Below are 21,729 nucleotides of genomic sequence, written 5' to 3' on the forward strand. Positions count from 1 at the left end.
CGCCAGGACCTGATGAACTGCACACTTTTAATAGAAGTGGCTGCAGAGATAGTGGACCCGTTGGTTGAAATTTTTCATAGCTTGCTAAAATCCGGAGGGTACAGGAAGGTTGGAAAACAGCCAATGTGACTCCTTTGTTCAAAAAGGGAGAAAGGCAATTGGCATGGAACTATAGGCAGGATAGTTTAATACTATTATTGGCAAGTTGCTGGAGTCAGTAATCATAGAGCTAATAGCTAATCATTTAGGAAAGCTGAGTACAATCAAACCTCGTCAACATAGTGTTATGAAAGGTAAATCATGTCTGACAAATTTGCTCGAATTCTTTGACGAAGTTCCAAGGAGAGTATATAGAGTGAACCTGTAGATGTAGTATATTTAGATTTTCAAAAGGCATTTGATAAGAGGCTGGTGCATAAATTTAAAGCCATGGAACTCAAGGAAGTGTGTTAGCATGGATAGAAAACTGGCTGTCACATAGAAAACAGAGTTGGAATAAATTAGTTCCTTTCAGAATGAAAAGATGTGTCTAGTGGAGTACCACAGGGATCAGTTCTTGACCTGCAGTTGTTCACTATTTACATTAATGACCTGGAAGAAGCAGCAGGGTGTAGGTTTCCAAATTTTCTGATGATACAAAAATAGGTGGAAGGGCATATTGTGATGAGGATATTGTGATTCTGCAATGGGATATAGATGGATTGAGTGACTGGGTGAAAATCCGACAAATTAAGTTTAATATGGGGAAGTGATGGGAGGAATCAAAAGGCAAATTATTATCTAATTGAAGAGAAACTGCAGGTGAATGAAATACAGAGGGATCTGGGTGTTCTAATACATCACAAAACGCTAGCAGGCTGGTCCAACAAGTAGTTAAGGCAAATGACTTTTTAGCTTTATAACAAAGGGGTTGGAGTTGAAAATTGGGAGGTTTTCTTGCAGTTGTACAGGGTGTGGTGTTGGTGAGCCCTCACGTGGAATACTGCATTCAATTCCCTTTTGATTTCCTTACTTAAAACAGGATAATTCCCTTACTTAAAACAGGATAAAGTAGCATTGGAGGCAGTCCAAAGGCGATTCGTCAGGATAATTCCTGGATGAGAGGGTTGTCTTGTCAAGAGAGAGTATGAGTCTGTATTCCTTGGTGTTTAGAACAGTGAGGGTTGATCTTATTCAAATATGTAAGATCCAGAGGAGGCTTAACAGGGCAGATGGTGAGATGTTTTCACTAGTGGGAAAGACTCAGCTACAAGATAAAGGGCCAGTGAGCTCTGTAGAGATTTCTTCTCACAGAGGGTGATGAATCTCTAGAATTATTTGGTGGCGGCTGGATCATTAGAAGTATTTAAAGTTGAGGGGATAAATATTTGGTAGATCGAGAAATGGAGGGCTATGGGGAAATGGCACAGAAAAGCAATTGAGGCCGGCATAGATCAACCGTGATTGTATTGAATGATGGGATAGGTTTGAAGGGCCCGGTCGCTTGCTTCTGATTCTATTACGGGTGTTCTTATCATAGAATTTGCAGTGCAGAAGGAGGCCATTCGGCCCATCGAGTCTGCACCGGCTCTTGGAAAGAGCACCCTACCCAAGGTCCACACCTTCACCCTACCCCCATAACCCAGTAGCCCCACCCAACACAAAGGACAATTTTGGACACTATGGGCAATTTAGCATGGCCACTCCACCTAACCTGCACATCTTTGGACTGTGGGAGGAAACTGGACCACCCGGAGGAAACCCACGCACACAGAGGGCGAATGTGCAGACTCCGCACAGTCAGTGACCCAAGCCAGGAATCGAACCTGGGACCCTGGAGCTGTGAAGCAGTTGTGCCATCCACAATGCTACCGTGCTGCCCATCCACAATGCTATAGTGCTGCCCATGAGGCATGCTTATGACGCAGGATCAGAGATAGACAGGATCAGAGATAGACAATGTTATACAATGATGTTTTACGTGGCTTGACTGTCCCATTATTATGGAACCCGCCACAGGGTGAGCAGAGGAATTGAATTGAAGAGCCATGAGGTGATGGTGCAGCTGTACAAAACCTTGGTAAGGCTACATTTGGAATACTGTGTGCAGTTTTGGTCGCCTCATGTTAGGAAGGATATGGAAGCGTTGGAAAAGGTGCAAAGGAGATTTACCAGGAAGTTGCCTGGAATGGAGAGTAGGTCTTACGAGGAAAGGTTGAGGGTGCTAGGCCTTTTCTCATTAGAACGTAGAAGGATGAGGGGCTACTTGATAGAGGTTTATAAGATATCAGGGGAATAGATAGAGTAGACAGTCAGAGACTTTTTCCTTGGGTGGAACAAACCATTACAACGGGTCATAAATTTATGGTGACTGGTGGACAATATAGGGAATGTCAGAGGTAGGTTCTTTACCCAGAGAGTAGTGGGGGCATGGAATGCACTGCCTGTGGAAGTCGTTGAGTTGGAAACATTAGGGACCTTCAAGCGGCTATTGGATAGGTATATGGATTATGGTAGAATGATGGGGTGTAGATTAATTTGTTCTTAATTTTGGACAAAAGTTCGGCACAACCTCGTGGGCCGAAGGGCCTGTTCTATACTGTATTTTTCTATGTTCTAGGGTTGCCTTTGCGAAACTGGAAGATCCTGCCCAATGGCTTAGGTCTACTTTGTATTTGTTGGAACAAATATCTACTCATCGAGTGCGGGATGTTGGACAAGAAGCATGCCAACCCTAGATAGTGGAGAGGCACGGGTGGTGATGAAGTAGAGCTGGGTGTTGTCATTGTATATGTGGAACCCGTGTTTTCAGATGATGTCACCAACAGCCATCATGACCTTGCCCCCTCCTTATTATTGCAAACTACTATAGCCCTACAACCCTCTAAGGTCTCTGCACTCCTTCACTGATTTTAATCAGTCCAGCATTGGCAGTCAGGCCTTCACCTCCATAGCTTTTCTGGCCACTTAAAATCTACCTCTTTGGCTAAACCTTTGGTCACTGATCCTATTATTCCCTTAAATCAGTGTCATACCTTGTTTGATGGTACTCCTGTGAATCACCTCAGAATGTTCTTCTATGACCATATACAAGCAGCGGATTACAATAAAAATTAATTGAATTGAGTTTATTATTTACTAGATTATTTTACGAGGTCCATTTAGAAACATTTCTTTGTTTGTCTTAATTTACCTTTCTATTGTTTCTCTCAGGTGGCTATCTAGCTGGGAGCTTGGCTGTTATGACAGATGCAGCACATCTTCTTGCAGATGTCACAACTTTTCTGATTAGCTTGTGCTCATTATGGTTATCATCAAGACCGGCAACAAAGAAATTAAACTTTGGATGGTATAGAGCAGGTGAGAATTTCAGAAAAGAACTTGCAGTTTTCTGTTTGCTTAAAGGGAAGCATCAGAAATATTGGGAGTGGGGGGGGGATATTTTCTGAAGTCTAACAAGTGTAAACTAAATTTCAGCAATGTTTTGGTTCGGAGCATCCCACAATATCCCGTAGAAACCAACCCTGAAATTTGTTACGACACCCTTGACTAGTGCACGGTCAATTCCAGCTCTACGTGCCCCGGAGTCACAACATAAGCACATTAACCAGTAATTCTTATTAAAATACCTGATGTATTTGGCCCTCAGCTGCCCATAATCACCGTCACCAGGTTTGTAAATGAAAACACGATTACTGTTTATTCATAACAAGAACTATCATGAAATATACAATAAAGGGCAGCATGGTGGTGCAGTGGTTAGCACTGCTGCCTCATGGCGCTGAGGACCCAGGTTCGATCCCGGGTCACCGTCTGTGTGGAGGTTGCACATTTCTCCCCATGTCTGCATGGGTCTCACCCCCACAGTGCAAAAAGGTGTGCAGGGTTGGTGGATTGGCCACGCTAAATTGTTCCTTATTTGGAAAAAAAGAATTGGGTACTCTAAATTTATTTTGAAGATATTAAATCTGCAGTAAATGCAACTGATTAACGGCAGGCTAATACCTAAAACCTGCTTTAGCTTGCCCCACCCTCCATACACACACACTCACACAAGACAGACAAACACAGTGGGGGAGAAGAGGCAAAAATCATAAGTGGAGGAAAAAATAGTTTTTGTTTCAGATAATGGTTCTTTAGCACACTTTCTTCACAACATGCTTGCAGATTAAAGTCTTTGGTTTGCAGCATGTAATGATCTTCGTAGATTTATTCAAGCAGGTACTCTGTAGTTTAAAATGAATTACTCACAACTCTTCCTGGAGACGCACCTTATTTCTGTTCCAACTTTGCTTTCAGTTTGAGGTTTGTCTTCAGGCCTCTGTAGATTCAAGAATACAGCACGGCTTTCTGGAGAGATACAGACCTCACAGTAGCCTTCAGGAGAGTGTTAGCTGGATCTTTCTTTCATCATGCTGCTAGAATCAAAAGTGAAACCAAACTCAAACCTTGGGATTCAAACAAGCTTCTTGCCTTAAAAAGACATGTCCAGATACTTCTGGTGGTGGCCATGTAGTGTGTGATCGCACATTTGGTGGCTCCTACTCAAGGTGGATTTTGTTGGTCCTTATCCATCTAATGTGGGGGCCTTTTGAGTACCAAAGGTGTGTGAATGCCCAGGGAAGGTGACACTCCTCTGGGGAGATTGGTATATAGATCAGAGGACGAGGATTGCCACAAGAAAGAGAAAGCAGCTAGAGCAGGACCGTTTTCTTGGTGTGCCACAGGTTAAGATGGCAGAGGGCAACAGGGCAGTAATGCCTGCTCAGTAGTCAACAGAGCAGCTGGTGGAATTTTTAAATAAGAAATTTCAGCAGGAGAAGAAGGAAGCCTTGGAAGACCTGGCTAAGGTAGTGGAGCCGCTCCGAGAAGTGATTGAGAAAATAGGATAGAGGTTGAGACTCGGGGCCTGGCAATACAAAAGGTAGAGGTGGCAGTGGGGGAGCTTGAGGCTCCGCTGGAGGCGGAGTTGGGGAGCATTGTGGCTGATCTGGGAGGTAGGTATATGATGGTCCAACGGGAAGCTGGAGGGGATGCCGGTGGTCCTGGTTAAATTTTGTCGCCCGAATTGGGATGATGTGGATTAGGGGGGTGTTGGAGGGATTCCAGATTTAGATACGCGCAAGTTGATTATGGGGGGAATTTTAATATGGTCCTGGACCCGAGCCTGGACTGATCGAACCCAAAGTCGTCAAAGGGGTTGGCAGAGGCTAGGGGCTGAAGGAGTTCATGGAGCGCATTGGGGGTGGAACTGTGGAGGTTTGGGAGGCCAAGGGTGAAAGAGTTTTCATACTTCTCCCATATTGCACCGCCTGTATTCCTGGATCGACTTTTTCACAATGGACAAGACGCTGATTGGGGGGGGGGGTTTCGGCAATCATGGTCTGACCATGCACCGCATTGAGCGGATTTGTGGGTGGTTCAGGAAGAGACCAAACAGCCGCATGAGGTTAGATGTGGAGCTTTGGTGGCTGAGGGTGTGTGTGAGCGGGTGAGGGCTGCCATAAAGGGCTATGTGTAGATGAATAATACAGGGGACATCACAACTGTTGTGGGAGGCACTTAAGACTGTAGTCAGAGGGGAGTTAATTTTGATTCAGGCACACTGAGAGGGTGGAGCAGAAGGAGAGGGCAAGGCTGGTTGATGAGATCTTGAGGATGGATAGGAGGCACTTGGTGGCGCTGAAGGAGGGATTGCTGAAGGAGAGACAGAGGCTCCAGCTGGAGTTTGGGTTAGTGTCTATGGGGAAGGTGGTGGGGCAGTGTACGAGTACGGGGAGAAGGCGAGTAGGATGCTGCCCATCAGTTGAGAAAGCAGGCAGAAACTAGGGAGGTTGGTAGAGTGAGGGACGAGGGGGGTAAGGTGGTGATGGACCAGGGGGCTGAATTAGGTATTTGAGGCCTTTTATAGGAGGCTCTATGAGTTGGAGCCCCCGAGGGGGGAAGAGGGGATGAGGTGGTTACTGGATGGGACGGAGTTCACCAAGGTGGAGGAGAGGCGGCTCCAGGGGCTGGAGGATTGGGCTGCGGGATGTGATGGATGTCACGGAGGTGATACAGGAGGGGAAGGCCCCGGTACTGGGCGTGTTTCCAGTTGAGCTTTGTAAAACGTTTTGGCGGAATATTTTGGTGGACGTTTTGGTCCACTGCTTGTGAGGGCGTATAATGAAGGGGGAATCTTCCTCCTACATTGTCACAGGCTTCCATCTCGCTGATTCTAAAAAAAGGATAAGGACTCGTTGTTGAATGGCGATGCCAAACTTTTGGCGAAGGTGCTTGCATTGAGGACTGTGTGCCGGGGCTGATCAGGGAGGCTCAGAAGGGCTTTGTGAAAAGTAGGCAGTTGTCGGCGATTGTGCGGAGGTTACTTAATGTGATTATGATGCCTTCAGGGGGATGGGGGGCTGGTGTATTAGGTAGTGGCGGTGATGGATGTGGAGAAGGCTTTTGATTGGATGGAGAAGGCGTATTTGTTTGAGCTGCTGGGGCAGTTCGGGTTCGGACAGGGGTTTGTGGATTAGGTCAGGTGCTGTATAAGGCACAGGTGGCAAGTGTGCGGATGAACCAAGTGAGTTTGGGTACTTTTAACTACACCGTGGGACGAGACAGGTGTGCCCGCTCTACCCATTGCTTTTTGCCTTGGCGATAAAGCCATTGGCAAATAGTGTTTCGTGCGTTGAGGGATTGGAGAGGGAATGAGCGGAGGTCATGGGGAGGGGGCAGGGTTTGCCGAGCATAGGGTTTCATTGTACGCAGATGACCTATTATATATTTCAGACCTATTGGGCTGTGTTGTGGGGATTATAGGGATTTTCGGGGAATTAGGTCAGTTTTCGGGATATAAATTGAACGTGGGAAAGAGTGAGCTGTTCCCGATCAGTGGCAGAGGTTAGGAAAGGAGGTTGGGAAGTTGCCATTCAGGTGGTGGGGACGAGCTGTAGATACCTTGGTATCAAGGTGGCGTGGAGCTGGGACCAGCTGCATAGGTTGAACTTGGCCTGATTGGTGGAAGGGATGAAGGTGGATTTTATGAGGTGGAATGTTTTGCTGCTGTCGCTGGCTGTGCGGGTGCAGACAGTGAAAATGATTGTTCTGCCTCGATTTCTGTTTGTGTCTCAGAATCTTTGTCCTTAAGTCGTTTTTCAGGAAAGTCAACGGGTTGATCACTGGGTTTGTGTGAGCGGGGAATGCCTTGTGGATGCGGCAGCCTATTTTTGGAACAGGGGCAAGGAGGGGGGGAGGAGGTGGAGAGGGAAGTGGGGGGGGGGGGGGTGTTGGGGGTTGTGGGACGGGGGTTGGGGAGAGTGGGTGCTGGCATTGCCGAATTTGATAAATTATTATTGGGCTGCAAACAGGGTGATGGTGAGGAAATGGGCCGTGGAGGAGAGGTCAGTTTGGGGGTGGTTGGAGGCGGCATTGTGTAGGGGAATGTGTTTGAGGGCTTTGTTGTTGGCGCCTTTGCCATTCTTGACGGCCAGGTATTCCGTCAGCCCAGTGGTGGTGTCGGCTTTGAGGGTAATGGGGCAGTGTCGGCAGCACTTGGAGTTAGAGGGTATGTCGTTGTGTGTGCCTATTAGCGATAAACATAGGTTTGTGCCGGCAGTACTGGATGCGAGGTTCGGGGATGGCGGCAGGTTGGGATGGAGTACTTCAGGGACTTGTTTATTGGAGACAAATTTGCGGGACTGGAGGAGTTGGAGGAATTAGGAGTTTCCCAAGAAGAATGGTATCAGATACCTGCAAGTTTGGGATTTTGTGAGGAAAGAGCTGCTGTCCTTCCCAGGGTTGCCATTTCCGGTGCTGAAAGATAAACTTTTGTCGGAGGACGAAATAGGAGAGGGGAAGGTGTTGGATATTTCCAAGTAACTGATGGAGTGGGTAGGTGTCCTGCTGGAGGATATTAAGCACAAGTGGGAGCTGGGACATGGGCTGAGGCCTTGCAGAAGATGAATGCGTCCTCGTTGTGTGCGAGGTTGAGCCTCGTCCAGTTGAAAGTGGTGCATAGGGCCCACATGACGGTGGCGAGGATGATCAGGTTTATTGAGGGGGTGGAAGATACGTGTGCGTGATGTGAGGGGCCCTGGCTGAAATTCTCGGATGTTATGTCCGAGGTTCTTGTATGGGGGGTGACTCCGAGCCCGGAGGTGGCGATATTTAATGTGTCAGAAGGCCAGAAGTGCAGATGGGAAAGAGAGGCCGATGTATTGTCTTTTAACTCCCTGATAGCGCAGAGATGGATTTTGCTGTGTTTGTTAAATAAATGTAGAGTACCCAATTCATTATTTCTAATTAAGGGGCAATTTAGCACGGCCAATTCACCTACCCCGCACATCTTTGGGTTGTGGGGGTGAAACTCACGGGGAGAATGTGCAAACTCACGGACAGTGACCCAGAGCCGGGTTCGAACCTGGGACCTTGGCGCCGTGAGGCAGCAATGCCAACCACTGCGCCACTGTGCTCCCCTGGATTTTGCTCTGTTGGCGGGACACAGAGCTGACAAAGGCAGGGGTATGGGTGGGTGAGTGACCTGGCAGAATTCTTGAGGGTGGAGAGGATCAAGTTCGCTCTGCGGGAGTCTGTAGAAGAGTTCACCTGGAGGCGGAACGGGGGGGGGGGCGGGGGGAGAGGAGAGGAGAGGAGAGGAGAGAGAGTGGGAGTGGGGACCGGGTTAAAATGGGGAAGGCAGACGTGGCTGGGTGTCAGTGTCAGCGGCGCTGGTGGATTGTGGTTGTTTGTTCTTCTGATGTTCTTTTGATAGTCTGTAAATTTATATTTTTGTTGAAAAGTGCCTTGAATATGTCCAATAATCATCCATGGATCAAACTTGTATCGACAAAAATAAAAGAAAAGGAAGATAAGGGAATAAACAGGGAGGACCCTTCCAAAATGGCCTCCTTCACTGTGTAATTTTACGTGGATAGAAGCTAGTACTGAATTAGCTGCCTGATTTACAGGCGCTCTCTCTCTCTCTCTCTCTCTCAACCTTTCCGAACCCTGACGATGCATAGGTCAGACCTTCGCCTGTTTCTGGAGATAATTATTCCTGGAACCAATTGCTAGTCTGTCACCAGGGGCTTAAAGCACACCAGGGGCTTAAAGCACGTTAAACACAGCCGCACTCAGACACAGACATACGAAGGGACAATTTGCGTAGCCAATCCACCTGGTCATCTTTTATGAACCTATGTGTGTCTAGCCAATACAAATCACTGCATCACTGATCTCTGGCCATTGATTTTGTTTGGCATGAAGTGTGAAGATCTGCATTTTCAGTTTTCATTCTTTAATTTTTAGTTATTCCTTCCCTTAATTAGGTCTTGAGCTGTTCATCTGTTGATTGAGATGACAGTTCAGATGACACCTCTTTCCCAGGGAACAAGCACTTTGACTTCACACTTTCACAAGCACACTAAAAAGCATTGGTTCAAGTTTTCTTCCTTGTTTTCAAATCCTCCATGGCCTATTCCTCACTATCTCTGTAACCTCCAGCTCTAGATCTCTCCAAGTTATCTGCACTCCACCAATTCTGACTCCTGAAGCATCCCTGATTTTAACTGTTCCACTATTGGTGGTTATAGCTTCAACTGTAAAAGACTTGAGCTCTGGAATTCCCTCCCTGAACATCTGTACCTCTCCCAACCCCTTTAGGATACTCCTTGAAACCTACTTCTGATCAACCTTTAGGTCATCCGGCCTAATATCTCCTTATGTGATTCAGCATCAAATTTTTTTGATAACTCTCTTATGGCCTTGTGACATTTTACTATGTTAAACATACTGTCTAAATGCAAGATGTTGCTTGCCAACTGATGTTTAGATTCTTGTCCTATTTTATTTTTACTAGAAATTCTAGGTGCACTGTTCTCAGTGGTCACAATTTGGCTCGTAACAGGAGTGTTGGTCTACCTTGCTTGTGAAAGATTGATCAATACTGATTATGAAATTGATGGAATGGTCATGCTTATAACATCTACCTGTGCAGTGGTAGCAAACTTAATGTAAGTTATCTTTCTGTAATTTATTTTGCTGCTCCCTTACATATCCAACTTCTTTTTAATGGAATAGTCCTTACATAATTTTTTATTTTAAGTGTGTTTGTAAATGCCCTTCCATTTCCCCACCCCTCCACTGATGGCTAATCTTAATCAAGGCAGCAATGGGGACAGCATAGTAAATTTTAACATCCTTGAATTAGATTATCCACAGTTCCTGGACTTGATCTCTATTCAGTGGAATGGAATGTGCAAATGTGTCAATTATTTATTTTGTCACTTATACCAATATCACTCATGTTTGTGAAGAATTTCTAGTGACATTTACAATGTCAAATAGCAACCTGAAAATGTATTGCAGGATTAATCTTTCTATGATGGCTCCTCTGATTATGTGATTGGAGCCTCCTCTGATTATGTGATTGGAGCCTCCACTGATTAGGATCATTTGAAGAATGGCCATTTGAGTGCTGTTATTTATGGTGATGCCTTCAGGGAAGGAAGGAACAAGAGTAGAAAATGGCAATGAAATGAAAATCGCTTATTGTCACGAGTAGGCTTCAAATGAAGTTACTGTGAAAAGCCCCTCGTCGCCACATTCCGGCGCCTGTTCGGGGAGGCTGTTACGGGAATGAATTTGCAAGATCAGGAAAGAATAAATGTTTTGAAACTTTATGAAAATGCCATATGGATAATGTTCTAACGTTGCACTTCTAGTATAGAATCTTTCTCACTGGGAGTACTAGTCAGAAATTTGGATCACCAGACGAGCATCTGCAATGAGGCCCTGATTTCCAGGCAAGGCTCCTCACTCGGAGTGCAAAATCGAAAATTGCATCATGGCTTTCTAAGCAATGTAATGCATTCCAAAAGGACAATCACGAACTCAAATTTTATGCCTGCTTGCCACTTTTTCTTGTCTCCATTGGGTGAATTTTATTAGTTCATGACCCGACTACTATTGTGAACTGTAATTAGGATCAAGACCACAATCTGGGATTAAATAATATTACATCCCAGTTTACACTAATATTATCAGCCAATATGAGATATTTGAGATAACGAGCCTCCAAATGCTGATCTCCCAACTCCTAGCAGGCATTTTGGACTTGAGGAGGTCTGGTGGCTCAGATGGTAGCGTCCTACCTCTGAGCCAGAAGCTTTGAATTCAAGTTCCACTGCAGGATTTGTTGGCCATGGAAGGAGCACTTGTGATTCTCAGCCTGATAATCCTTACAACGCTTCCACTATTCCCCAACGGCAGAGTATTGTGTGCAAAGATACAAAAAAACTTTGTTTTTATTAGACGAGATGGGGAGTGAACCATGAGGAGAAAGGTTGCAGAGACAGCCTGCAAAGCCCCCCTTTTTCTGGCATACTCTCAACAGTTTTATGTCCAGCAGCTTTATCGTTTGCTTCTCATCTGGTAAAATAAATTTCCTAACTCAAAACTGCAGGAATGGGAGTCCAGCTGCCCATTTGCAAGAAAAAGGTCTAGTAAACAAACTTATTTTCGAAGTAAGGAGACATCCATGGTGAGAAAGCTGCCTGGGTATCTGGAAATGTTCTGTCACATACATTATTAAATCTGTGGGCTCCAAGTCTGAAAAAGATCTCTTGCTGTCCCGAAATCACAACCAAATGTTGTGAGGAAAATTGATGTATACATGCTTGAGATGGGGCAGCAGGGTAGCATGGTGGTTAGCATAAATGCTTCACAGCTCCAGGGTCCCAGGTTCAATTCCCGGCTGGGTCACTGTCTGTGCGGAGTCTGCACGTCCTCCCCGTGTGTGCGTGGGTTTCCTCCGGGTGCTCCGGTTTCCTCCCACAGTCCAAAGATGTGCGGGTTAGGTGGATTGGCCATGCTAAATTGCCCGTAGTGTCCTAATAAAAGTAAGGTTAAGGGGGGGGGGTTGTTGGGTTACGGGTATAGGGTGGATACGTGGGTTTGAGTAGGGTGATCATGGCTCGGCACAACATTGAGGGCTGAAGGGCCTGTTCTGTGCTGTACTGTTCTATGTTCTATGTTCTATGTTCTATAAAGGAAAAGTTTAAATTTTTAATAGGGTCTTTCTGCTGGAGAAAGCGTGACACAGAAATCCCTAATTCTGACCATGCTTAGAAACCAAAACTCTACCCCAAATTGGGGGAAAGTCATCCTTTGCATGGATGGGGTGAGCAGTCTATATCTGTGGAATGCTTCAGTGGCACTCACTAGCAGGAGCCTCATGAATCCGTATACCCAAGCGTAAGGAAAGGCTGAAGCTTAGAAGGAAAATAAGTGGCAACATTGTTCCAATGATAGTGCTGGGCCACTAAAGTTGGTTAATCATCTCGGCTTGTTTGACTGCAGATGTTTTAGGCATGTACCAAGGCCTCAGGAGGACTGGTTCACAGTTAGCAAACATTTTACTGAGGTGGTATTAAGGCCATCCCAATGTTCCCTTGCATTTGGTTTACAATTAAAAATCTGCTCAGCACTTTGTCATGATGACAATTCCTTTTTAATAGTCTTTAACATATGAACATATGAGTTAGGAGGAGACAGTTCAGCCCCTCTTAATAACATCAAGACTGATCTGATTGTGGTCTCTACTCCATTTTCCTTCCTACCCCCCTGACTCGCTTGTTAATCAAGAATCTATCTAACATCAGTAGGGGGCAATTTGATAGAATCTATTATCAGGACACTAAGAAAATCACAATGTAATTAAGATTAGCCAATATGGATTTATGATATGGAAATTGTGTTTAACAAATGTGTCATTGAAGATGTAGCTAGTATGATGAATAAGGGGGAACAAGTGAATGTTGTGTATAAGGAATTTCCAAAAGCCTTTGTTAAGGAGTTATTACACAAAATTAGGACTCAAGGAATTTTGCTAGCGGTAGCTAGCAGAGTACTGCAAGGATCAGTACTTGGACAATGGCTATTTACAAGCTACATTAATGACTTAGATGAAGAGATTGTAACATTTCCAAATTGGCTAATGATATAAAGTTAGAGGGAAAAGTAATGGTGAACAAAGATATTGCAGAGGAATAGTGAAAAGTTGGAGGTGTGGGCAAGAACAGAGTATCTGAAATATAATGTGGCAAAGTTTTAAACTATCCACTTTGGTAGTAAAAATAAAAAACATTTTTTGAATGGTGTGAAATGTTTGCATTTCAGAGAGACCTTGTTTGCCTTTTTATGTAAATCACAAATTTAACACGTAGGCAACTAGGAAGGCAAATGGCATGCTACCTTTGTTCCGAAGGGATTGCATATAAAAGTAAATAACATAACAATACATATAAAAGTAAAAAGCCCATACTGGCTCTCTGAACAGGTGCCGGAATGTGGCGACTAGGGGCTTTTTACAGTAACTTCATTGAAGCCTACTTGTGATAATAAGTGATATTATTAAATCTTACTCTAATTATCCAGGGAATTGATGAGGCCACACTGACGCAATGTGCAGTTCTCATCTCTAACCAAAAAAGTACAAACTTGCCCTGGAGGGAACACAATGTAGCTTCTCTAAACTGGCTCTTAGGATAAGAGAATTATTTTATGAGGCAAGAATGAGGCGACTAGGCCTATATACTCCCTGGAATTTAGAAGAATGAGGGATGATCACATTGAAACATGAGGAGCCATAACTTCCTACTATTTGCAGAAAGCTGTGGCCTGCTGGAATTACAAGAGTTTAAAGCGCACTGACCTGCTTTGGAAAGCTTTGTTCAAACTTCCGCTGGCTGGTGTGGTGATCGTAGATCTGAGTAGATGCAATACAACTGAGCAAGCACTAGAGGGAGCACAGGCGAGCTATATATACACAGGGACAGGAAGTGACGACACACTTCACGGGAGGCAGAACTCGTAGCAGGACACAGACACACAGGCAGGCAGCATTGGAGGTAGCCGTAAGTTAAGCTCTGAAGAGAGAACAAATTCACAATAAAGCATCTTCTCCACATTTGAGACTACGAGCTTTATTAAGACACGAGGAACAACACGTGGTACCAGGAGTGGCTTCAGACGCTTACTACAGGACAACTCAGCTGCAGACACAGAAAGAACAAAATGGCATGGAAATCTCCTACTGGACATTGGACTTGGGAAGACATCGCTGATTTGAGGATGTGGCTTGGATACCCACCTCAGCTGGACACGACTGGCAATGTAAGAAATGTCTGGAAAATGTTTAAACAAATGTTCGATTTTTATATCATAGCTAATGATGTCGCAGCAGCCTCAGACAAAATTAAAATAGCAATGCTCATCGCAGGACATGAAGCTAGAAAAGTATATAATGGATTTAAATACTCAAAAGATGAAGACAGCAACAGCTTACAAACAATACTAAACAAATTTGAAGAGTACTGTAAGGAATTTGAACAGCATGGTATGCTCAGAGGCCAAGCTGCACAGAGACTGAGTGATGCAAAACTTAAACAATCACTAAAAGAACAAGAAATCGCGAGTGAAAAGTACAGATCAAAAAGAAGAAATAACTTGAATTTTTCACAAAGCCAAAACGCTGAAATCCAATCCAGATCGAAAGGAAAAGGTAACTTACAACTTTCAGAAAGAAAAAACGCTGAAATCCGCGATAAAATAGCGTCCGACCACATTTTACAGTCTCTGGGGCACAAAGAACTACAAGCTGCGTCTGCGCATGCGCAGGAAACGGAAGCCGCGCATGCGCAGTTACAATCACCCGTTTGATCGTTATGCGCAAGCCGCGCATGCGCAATCTCAAAACGTTTTGGTCGCGGATCTTGCGCATGCGCATTGGACACAAAACCGCACAGTAAAGGAAGGCCGATTTGCGCATGCGCAATTGATTCCTACGCATGACGTCACAAGCGTCATGACGTCTAAGCATCTGGACCACGCCTACTTAAAAGGGAAATGCCCGAAATTTGAAAACAAAATACTTAAAGCGGTAAAACCAAATTTTCTTGCCTCAGAACACAGAAAAACGCTTGAACTTAAACCAGCAGTTGAAAACAACTCGCACAACACCCTGGAAAAAGCAGTCTGCACCACCCAAAGTGAAGAGAACAAAAAGAAATCAAAAAAAAAAAAGATGATTTGTTTTTCGAAGATTACTACTCAGACATGGCTGAGTTATTCGGATATGCTGATCACAGCATCAGCGACACTGTCGCAAAGTTCAACACAAATCTACTTGTGGTAGATGAATCCAACCAAGATGATTTGGTTTTCGAAGATTACTACTCAGACATGGCTGGGTTATTCGGATATGCTGATCACAGCATCAGCGACACGGTCGCAAAGCTCAACACGAATCTACTCGTGGTAGATGAATCCAACACCATGGTGCCATGGCAGATCGTCGATACATTGGATGACAGCAATACCCAAGACGAAGACGACGCCACACAGAGAGCACAGAAAGACTCCACAGAGAGAGCGATGACAGACTCCACAGTGAGAGTGATGAAAGACTCCAAAAGGGAAGCAAGCAAACACTCCCTGGCGAACACAATGCATGAACAAGACCATGAAGGTCAACCCGCCGTATCTGAGCAACTGCAAGCAGTCTATGACAGTCTACCAAGCTCAAATAATCAAGAAGAAGACAATGTACATCTACCCACTACATGCGAAAACAGTGACAAGGTGATCACACTCGACATACAGGAGGTACAGGATCACAGCGAGACTGACAGTTCTCAGCTTGTCTGTACAGAAGCACAGAGTAGGGCCACCCAAGAGTCCAGTGAGACCACGCCAAAAGAAACCATGCAGATTTTGACTCCGGAAGAGGAGCGCCGAGAGTCCAGAGAGACCACGTCAATTGAAATCGTGAAGAATTTGACTCCAGAAGAGGAACACCAAGAAAGCAAAGACGAGGAATCAAATCCTCCACAAATGACTGATGTCACCAGCATTGATGCAACATCAGATCATTCTCACCATTCTCGAGACGAAACGTTCAATGACTCAAATTATCCACACGGGATACTCATTGAGCATAACAAGAAAAACAAAAGCCAAAAGAAGCACAGCAGAAACGAGAACAACAACAGCAAGAACAAAAGCAACATGAAGCGCGACAAGAACAACAAAAATCGCAAGAAGCACCGCAGAAACAAGAACAACAGCACCAACAAAAACTACAAGCACAACGACAAAACTACAAGAAGAAAAACTACAAAACTACAAGAAGAACAACAAAACCAACAAGAAGCATAACAAAGATAGCGACAACAACAAAGACAGAAACGACAAAAACAGCAACAAGAACGGCAACGAAAGCAAAGACAGGAAAGACAGAAACAACAGCAATGAAACAACGACTTGTACAAAATGGTACAACTCTGCACATGAAGGACAATGCCACATTACACTGCAAAACAATGACAAGACTACAAACATGCCATGGGATGAAAACGAATCGCACAAACTCACATCTGCTCCAGAACAAGCAAGCATACCAGCTTTCAAGGCAGATGGAATAATAAATCGATACCACAAGCACGGAAAAAGGTCCATGTCAGTCAACATCAGTGGTTCGACCTTGCAAACACCTCGGGATGACGCATTGGTTATTTAAAATAACAAGAACACCGACAACATTCACCACGTCAACAACAACAAAAGAAAAAACTCAGTGAGCAAATTCATCAAGTATGGACTCATAAATGTTTTTATTAAGAGTGGACTCATAAATATAAATTGGCTTTGTAAAATATGCAATAGCACCATCACTTGTATAGATACACATCATTAGTAACTGTTTTGTACAATTTTCTTTAACGATGTACAGAAAATATGTAAAGAAAAAAGGGGGGATGTGGTGATCGTAGATCTGAGTAGATTCAATACAACTGAGCAAGCACTAGAGGGAGCACGGGAGAGCTATATATACACAGGGACAGGAAGTGATGACACACTTCATTGAAGGCAGAACTCGTAGCAGGACACAGACACACAGGCAGGCAGCATTGGAGGTAGCCGTAAGTTAAGCTCTGAAGAGAGAACAAACTCACAATAAAGCATCTTCTCCACATTTGAGACTACGAGCTTTATTAAGACACGAGGAACAACAAATCTGGAGCTGTTTGGGGCCTGTAGCGAAAGAGACGTTGCAGACCACAGCACTGCGCAACTCCAGGGAATTCTGGGATTCCACACCCCTTTTTTTAACTGCATTGACTTTGGGGGAGTGGGATGGGAGGGAGTGTGGCGAGTTCCTTGCGGCGTGGAGAAAATCCCATGGTGTGGATTGAGAATATCCGGGATGGGTGGTGATTAGGGTCCCAGATCCACTTGGGTGTTTAAGATTGTTACGCGCAAGTTGAAGTGCTTTTATTTCTTGATATAAATGCTTTGTTGGATGGTTCACAGCTCGGCACAATTGTAATAATAATCTTTTATTGTCACAAGTAGGCTTACATTAACACTGCATTGAAGTTATTGTGAAAAACCCCTAGTCGCCACATTCTGGGTACACAGAGGGAGAATTCAGAAAGTCCAAAGTACGAACAGCATGTCTTTCAGGACTTGTGGGAGGAAACCGAAGCACCAGGAGGAAACCCACGCGAAGAATGTGCAGACTCCGCACAGTCAGTGAACCAATTGTCCATGGGAAGTTAGTGGTTCTGGGCAATTGTGGCTAAACCCTTACCTGGAACCTCCCAGAGGGATTCCCCATGACTGGGGAATTCAGAACATGGGGTCACAGCCTCGGCTTATAACGTCGGCTATTTAGGGCTGAGATGAAGAGATCTTTGTAATTCTTTGCCCCAGAAAGTCCTAGATGCAGCGGTTGATGAATGTGTGTGCATTAAGGGAGGTAGTGTAGCAAGGTAGAATTGAGGTGAAACATCAACAATGAATGAATGACAAGAGCAGGCTTGAACAGCCAAATGGCCTATGCCAGTTCCATTTTGTAATGTTCCAATGTTCTTTAACCAGGCAGTGTGGAGATTTAAATGAAGCAGTAACAACTCACCCAATAGTTGGTAAAGAACCACATTTGTGCCATAAGCCCCGGTCCAATTGTCATTAAAGGATCAACTGCCTAATATACTACCCAACCAATTTTACTTTACATTGAAGTCAAAGTCAATTCCCCCAATGACGGGCCGAGGGGTGTGAAACATGCAAATGTCGCCAAAAATGTCACCGGTATGTCTCTGTCTATAAAACCAACAAGCCTGTAAGCTTTTGTGAAAGCTTTATCAACTTGTCTTACCACCATAAAACATTTGTGTATGTGAAGCCATGGGGCTGCCTGTTCTTGTACTTATTTTAAAATTATACCATTGAGTTTACATTATCCATGATTCATCCTTCCAAAATGTAGCACTTCACACTTCTTTGCATTAAATCTTATTTGCCACGTATTAGCCCTTTTCACCAGTCTGTCTTATGTCCTTTTGACATCTACTATGTTCTGTATACTACATTTCCATGCTTTGTGTGATATGCAGTCTTTGAAATTTATGTCTGCTATACCCAAATCCACATAAGTAGTTTATCTTCAAAAAGAGTGATGGCCCTAATAACACCTGGGAGGCATTATTTTTATCCTGCCTCAAAAAAACCCCATCACAACCCTCTGCTTTCTGTCAGTCAGCCAGTTTTGTATGAAGCTACCATTGCCCCATTAATTTTTGTGTTTTGATTTTGCTAATAAGTCTTTTATATCACTTTATCAAATGCCTTTTGAAAGTCCTTGTATGCGACATCAGCTGTCGTATCTTCACCAACCTTTTCTGCTATTGAATTGAAAAATTCAAGTATGTGAGACACAATGTACCTTTAATACACTTGTATGGCTGTCATTTCTTCCAAGTAACAATTATTTTTTTTCAGGATTATGATCGTAAGCGATTCTTCCACCACTGACGTTGGGCCAATTGGCCTATAGTTACTAGATTTATCCTCCTCCCATTTTTTTGAATAGAGTCATCACATTTTTGAGTTTTCAGTTCTTTGGCATCACTCCCATATCCAATGAGGATTAAAAGGTTGTGGTCAAAGTCTCTGATATTTTCACCCTTCCTTCAACAAACAAGGGTACATCCCTTCTATACTGGTGACCTTTCAATTTTGAGCTCTGACAACATATTAATTACCTCTTCTTTACCTATTTTGATCCTCTCCAATTTCTCTACCACATCCTCCTTTACTGTGACATTGTTAGAATCCTCATTTTGTGAAGCCAGAAGCAATATATTAATTTAGTACCTGAGCATGCCATATGCCTCTTAAGTATCATTCCTTTTTGGCCACTAATTAGCCCACACTCTTTGACTGTAGTTGTATATGTTTCTAAAATACTTCAATATTTCCTGTTATGTTACCTTCTCACCTTTACTCATGCATTCTCTTTGCCCTCTTATTTTATTTTTCGTTCTCTTCTGCGCTTTCTGTATTCTGCTTGATTCTTAACTATTATAAACCTGACTTCTACAGTATTATTGCAAAGCAACCAAAAATGCATAACCCTAATATTCTTGTTTATTTCTAAATGTACAGGGCATAATATATTCTGACTGTGTTGACATTCACCATTCTGTTTCAGTCCTATATACGTGTATCAATAAAACATTTTTAAAAATTGCTTTATAAAGCATCTTTCACAGCCTTAGGATTCCCTAAAGTCAATGAAATATTTTTTGATTTATTATTGTCACATGTATTAGTATACAGTGAAAAGTATTGTTTCTTGCATGCTATACAGACAATGCATATCGTACATAGGGAAAGAAGGTGAGACTGCAGAATGTAACGTTACAGTCATAGCTGGGGTGTAGAGAAAAGACCAACTTAATACGAGGTAGGTCTCATGGCAGTAGGGATGAAACTTCTCGAGTCGGTTGGTATGTGACCTCAAACTTTTGTATCTTTTTCCTGACGGAAGAGAGTATGTCCAGGGTACGTGGGGTCCTTAATTATGCTGGTTGCCTTTCCGAAGCAAGGGGAATTGTAGACAGAGTCAATGGATTGGAGGCTGGTTTGCATGATGGAGTGCAGTTTAAAGTGACTATTGTGGCAATTGCAATGTAGGAAACATTGGACAAAAGTAGCAGTGAGTCTCAGTAGGGGTGGCATGGTGGCACAGTGGCTAGCACTGCTGCCTCACAGCACCAGGGACCTGGGTTCGAGTACCACCTTGGGGGACTGTGTGAAGTTTTCACTTTCTCCTCGTGTCTGCGTGGGCTTCCTCTGGGTGCTCCGGTTTTCTCCCACAGTCCAAAGATGTGCAGGTTGGTGCTATGTCTTTTCGTCCGACGTCATTTCGTCCAACGACACTTCGTCCACGTCTTTTTGTCCGCACGTCTTTTTGTCCGCATGTCTTTTGGTCCAACGTCTTTTTGTCCGATGATTTTTTTTCGTCAAAGACTTTTTGTGACTTGTTACATTTTTTTGTCGGATGATTTTTTTTGTAAAAGACTTTTTGTAACTTGACTTTTTGTAACTTGCTTAGTAGCACTCCACTCCACTCCCCACATTAACTTTTTGTAAATAGAAATCTTCTCTAATGCACATAGCAAGGTATAATATGCAATAAAGGATTTTTATTACCGGTCTCTTTCCTTTAACGAGCCTCTTTAAAGGATAGTTATTATTGTTCTCTTTCCTTTAACGAGCCTCGTTAAAGGATAGATATTATCGTTCTCTTTCTTAATTCGCCCATCCCGAAATGGCACAGTTCATTGTGTCAACGAAGAGTAAACGGAAGGTCGTTGAATATGATTCTACAACAAAAATTGATTTCTTGAGGAATGTTGCTTACAATTTACATCAATTTTAAGTAATTTCAGGAATTTACAATTAACATCAATTTTAAGTAATTTCGGGAATTTTAAGCAATTATTAAACTTTTAGATTTTTTAACTGCATTTTTAGATTTTTTAACTGCATTTTTCAACTTGCATTTTATCAATTACTTGCATTTTAGCAATTAAATTCACTTGCTGTATTGTACTTGCATTTTATCAATTAAATGGTTTCATACGGAGTTAATTTGTAATTGGATAATTGGATGAAGTGACGTTGGACCAAAAGACGGGCGGACAAAAAGACGTTGGACCAAAAGACGTGGACGAAGTGTCGTTGGACGAAGTGACGTCGGACGAAAAGACGCGACACGGTGCAGGTTAGGTGGATTAGGCATGCCAAATTGTCCCTTCGTGAGATTATAGGGCGGAGGGACGATGCAGACTCCATGGGGCCGAATGGCCTCTTTCTGTACTGCAGGGATTCTATGATACCAGTAAAGTGCAAGGTGAACTCACCAGTTTCAAATTCAGAGTTAAGAGTTCTACCATTGAACCAAATAAAAGAAAAAAGACATTTATTTTTATTTAATAAACTGTGCAGAAGTGAACCCTGACCACTATTACAATTTTTATGATGAGACATATATGAAAACTCAAATGGTATATTTAATGCATATAAATATTTAATTTAACAACTATTTACTTATAGCTTCCTAATGAACCCTAAAAGCAAAAATCATCTAATCTTATCTTATCTTTTCCAGAATGGGACTGACACTTCATCAGGGTGGTCATAGTCACAACCACAGTGCAACCTATATTGAACATTCAGCAGAAGCCGTTCACAGCCATCAGCCAAATGCCAGCATTAGAGCCGCTTTCATCCATGTTGTGGGAGATTTCTTACAAAGCCTTAGTGTGCTAATTAGTGCCCTTATAATTTTCTTCAAGGTCAGTTACCATATTAGAATTTGTTAATAATTATGGATCAACAAACAGTTCAAGT

The 21,729-nt window shown here is 43.4% G+C and overlaps 1 protein-coding gene across 1 annotated transcript in view; it reads left to right on the top strand.

Annotated features, from left to right (window-relative positions):
* Positions 1-21,729, top strand: part of LOC119972147 (zinc transporter 8-like) — an 89,947-nt gene that overhangs the window by 43,370 nt on the left and 24,848 nt on the right. Inside the window, exons 3-5 of the mRNA XM_038808476.1 lie at positions 3,193-3,339; positions 9,824-9,977; positions 21,488-21,674. Coding sequence (XP_038664404.1) covers positions 3,193-3,339; positions 9,824-9,977; positions 21,488-21,674 — 488 coding nt within the window. The remainder of the gene's footprint in view (positions 1-3,192; positions 3,340-9,823; positions 9,978-21,487; positions 21,675-21,729) is intronic.

This window comes from Scyliorhinus canicula, chromosome 10 (assembly GCF_902713615.1).
Source record: "Scyliorhinus canicula chromosome 10, sScyCan1.1, whole genome shotgun sequence".
In the NCBI taxonomy this organism is placed as follows: domain Eukaryota; kingdom Metazoa; phylum Chordata; class Chondrichthyes; order Carcharhiniformes; family Scyliorhinidae; genus Scyliorhinus; species Scyliorhinus canicula.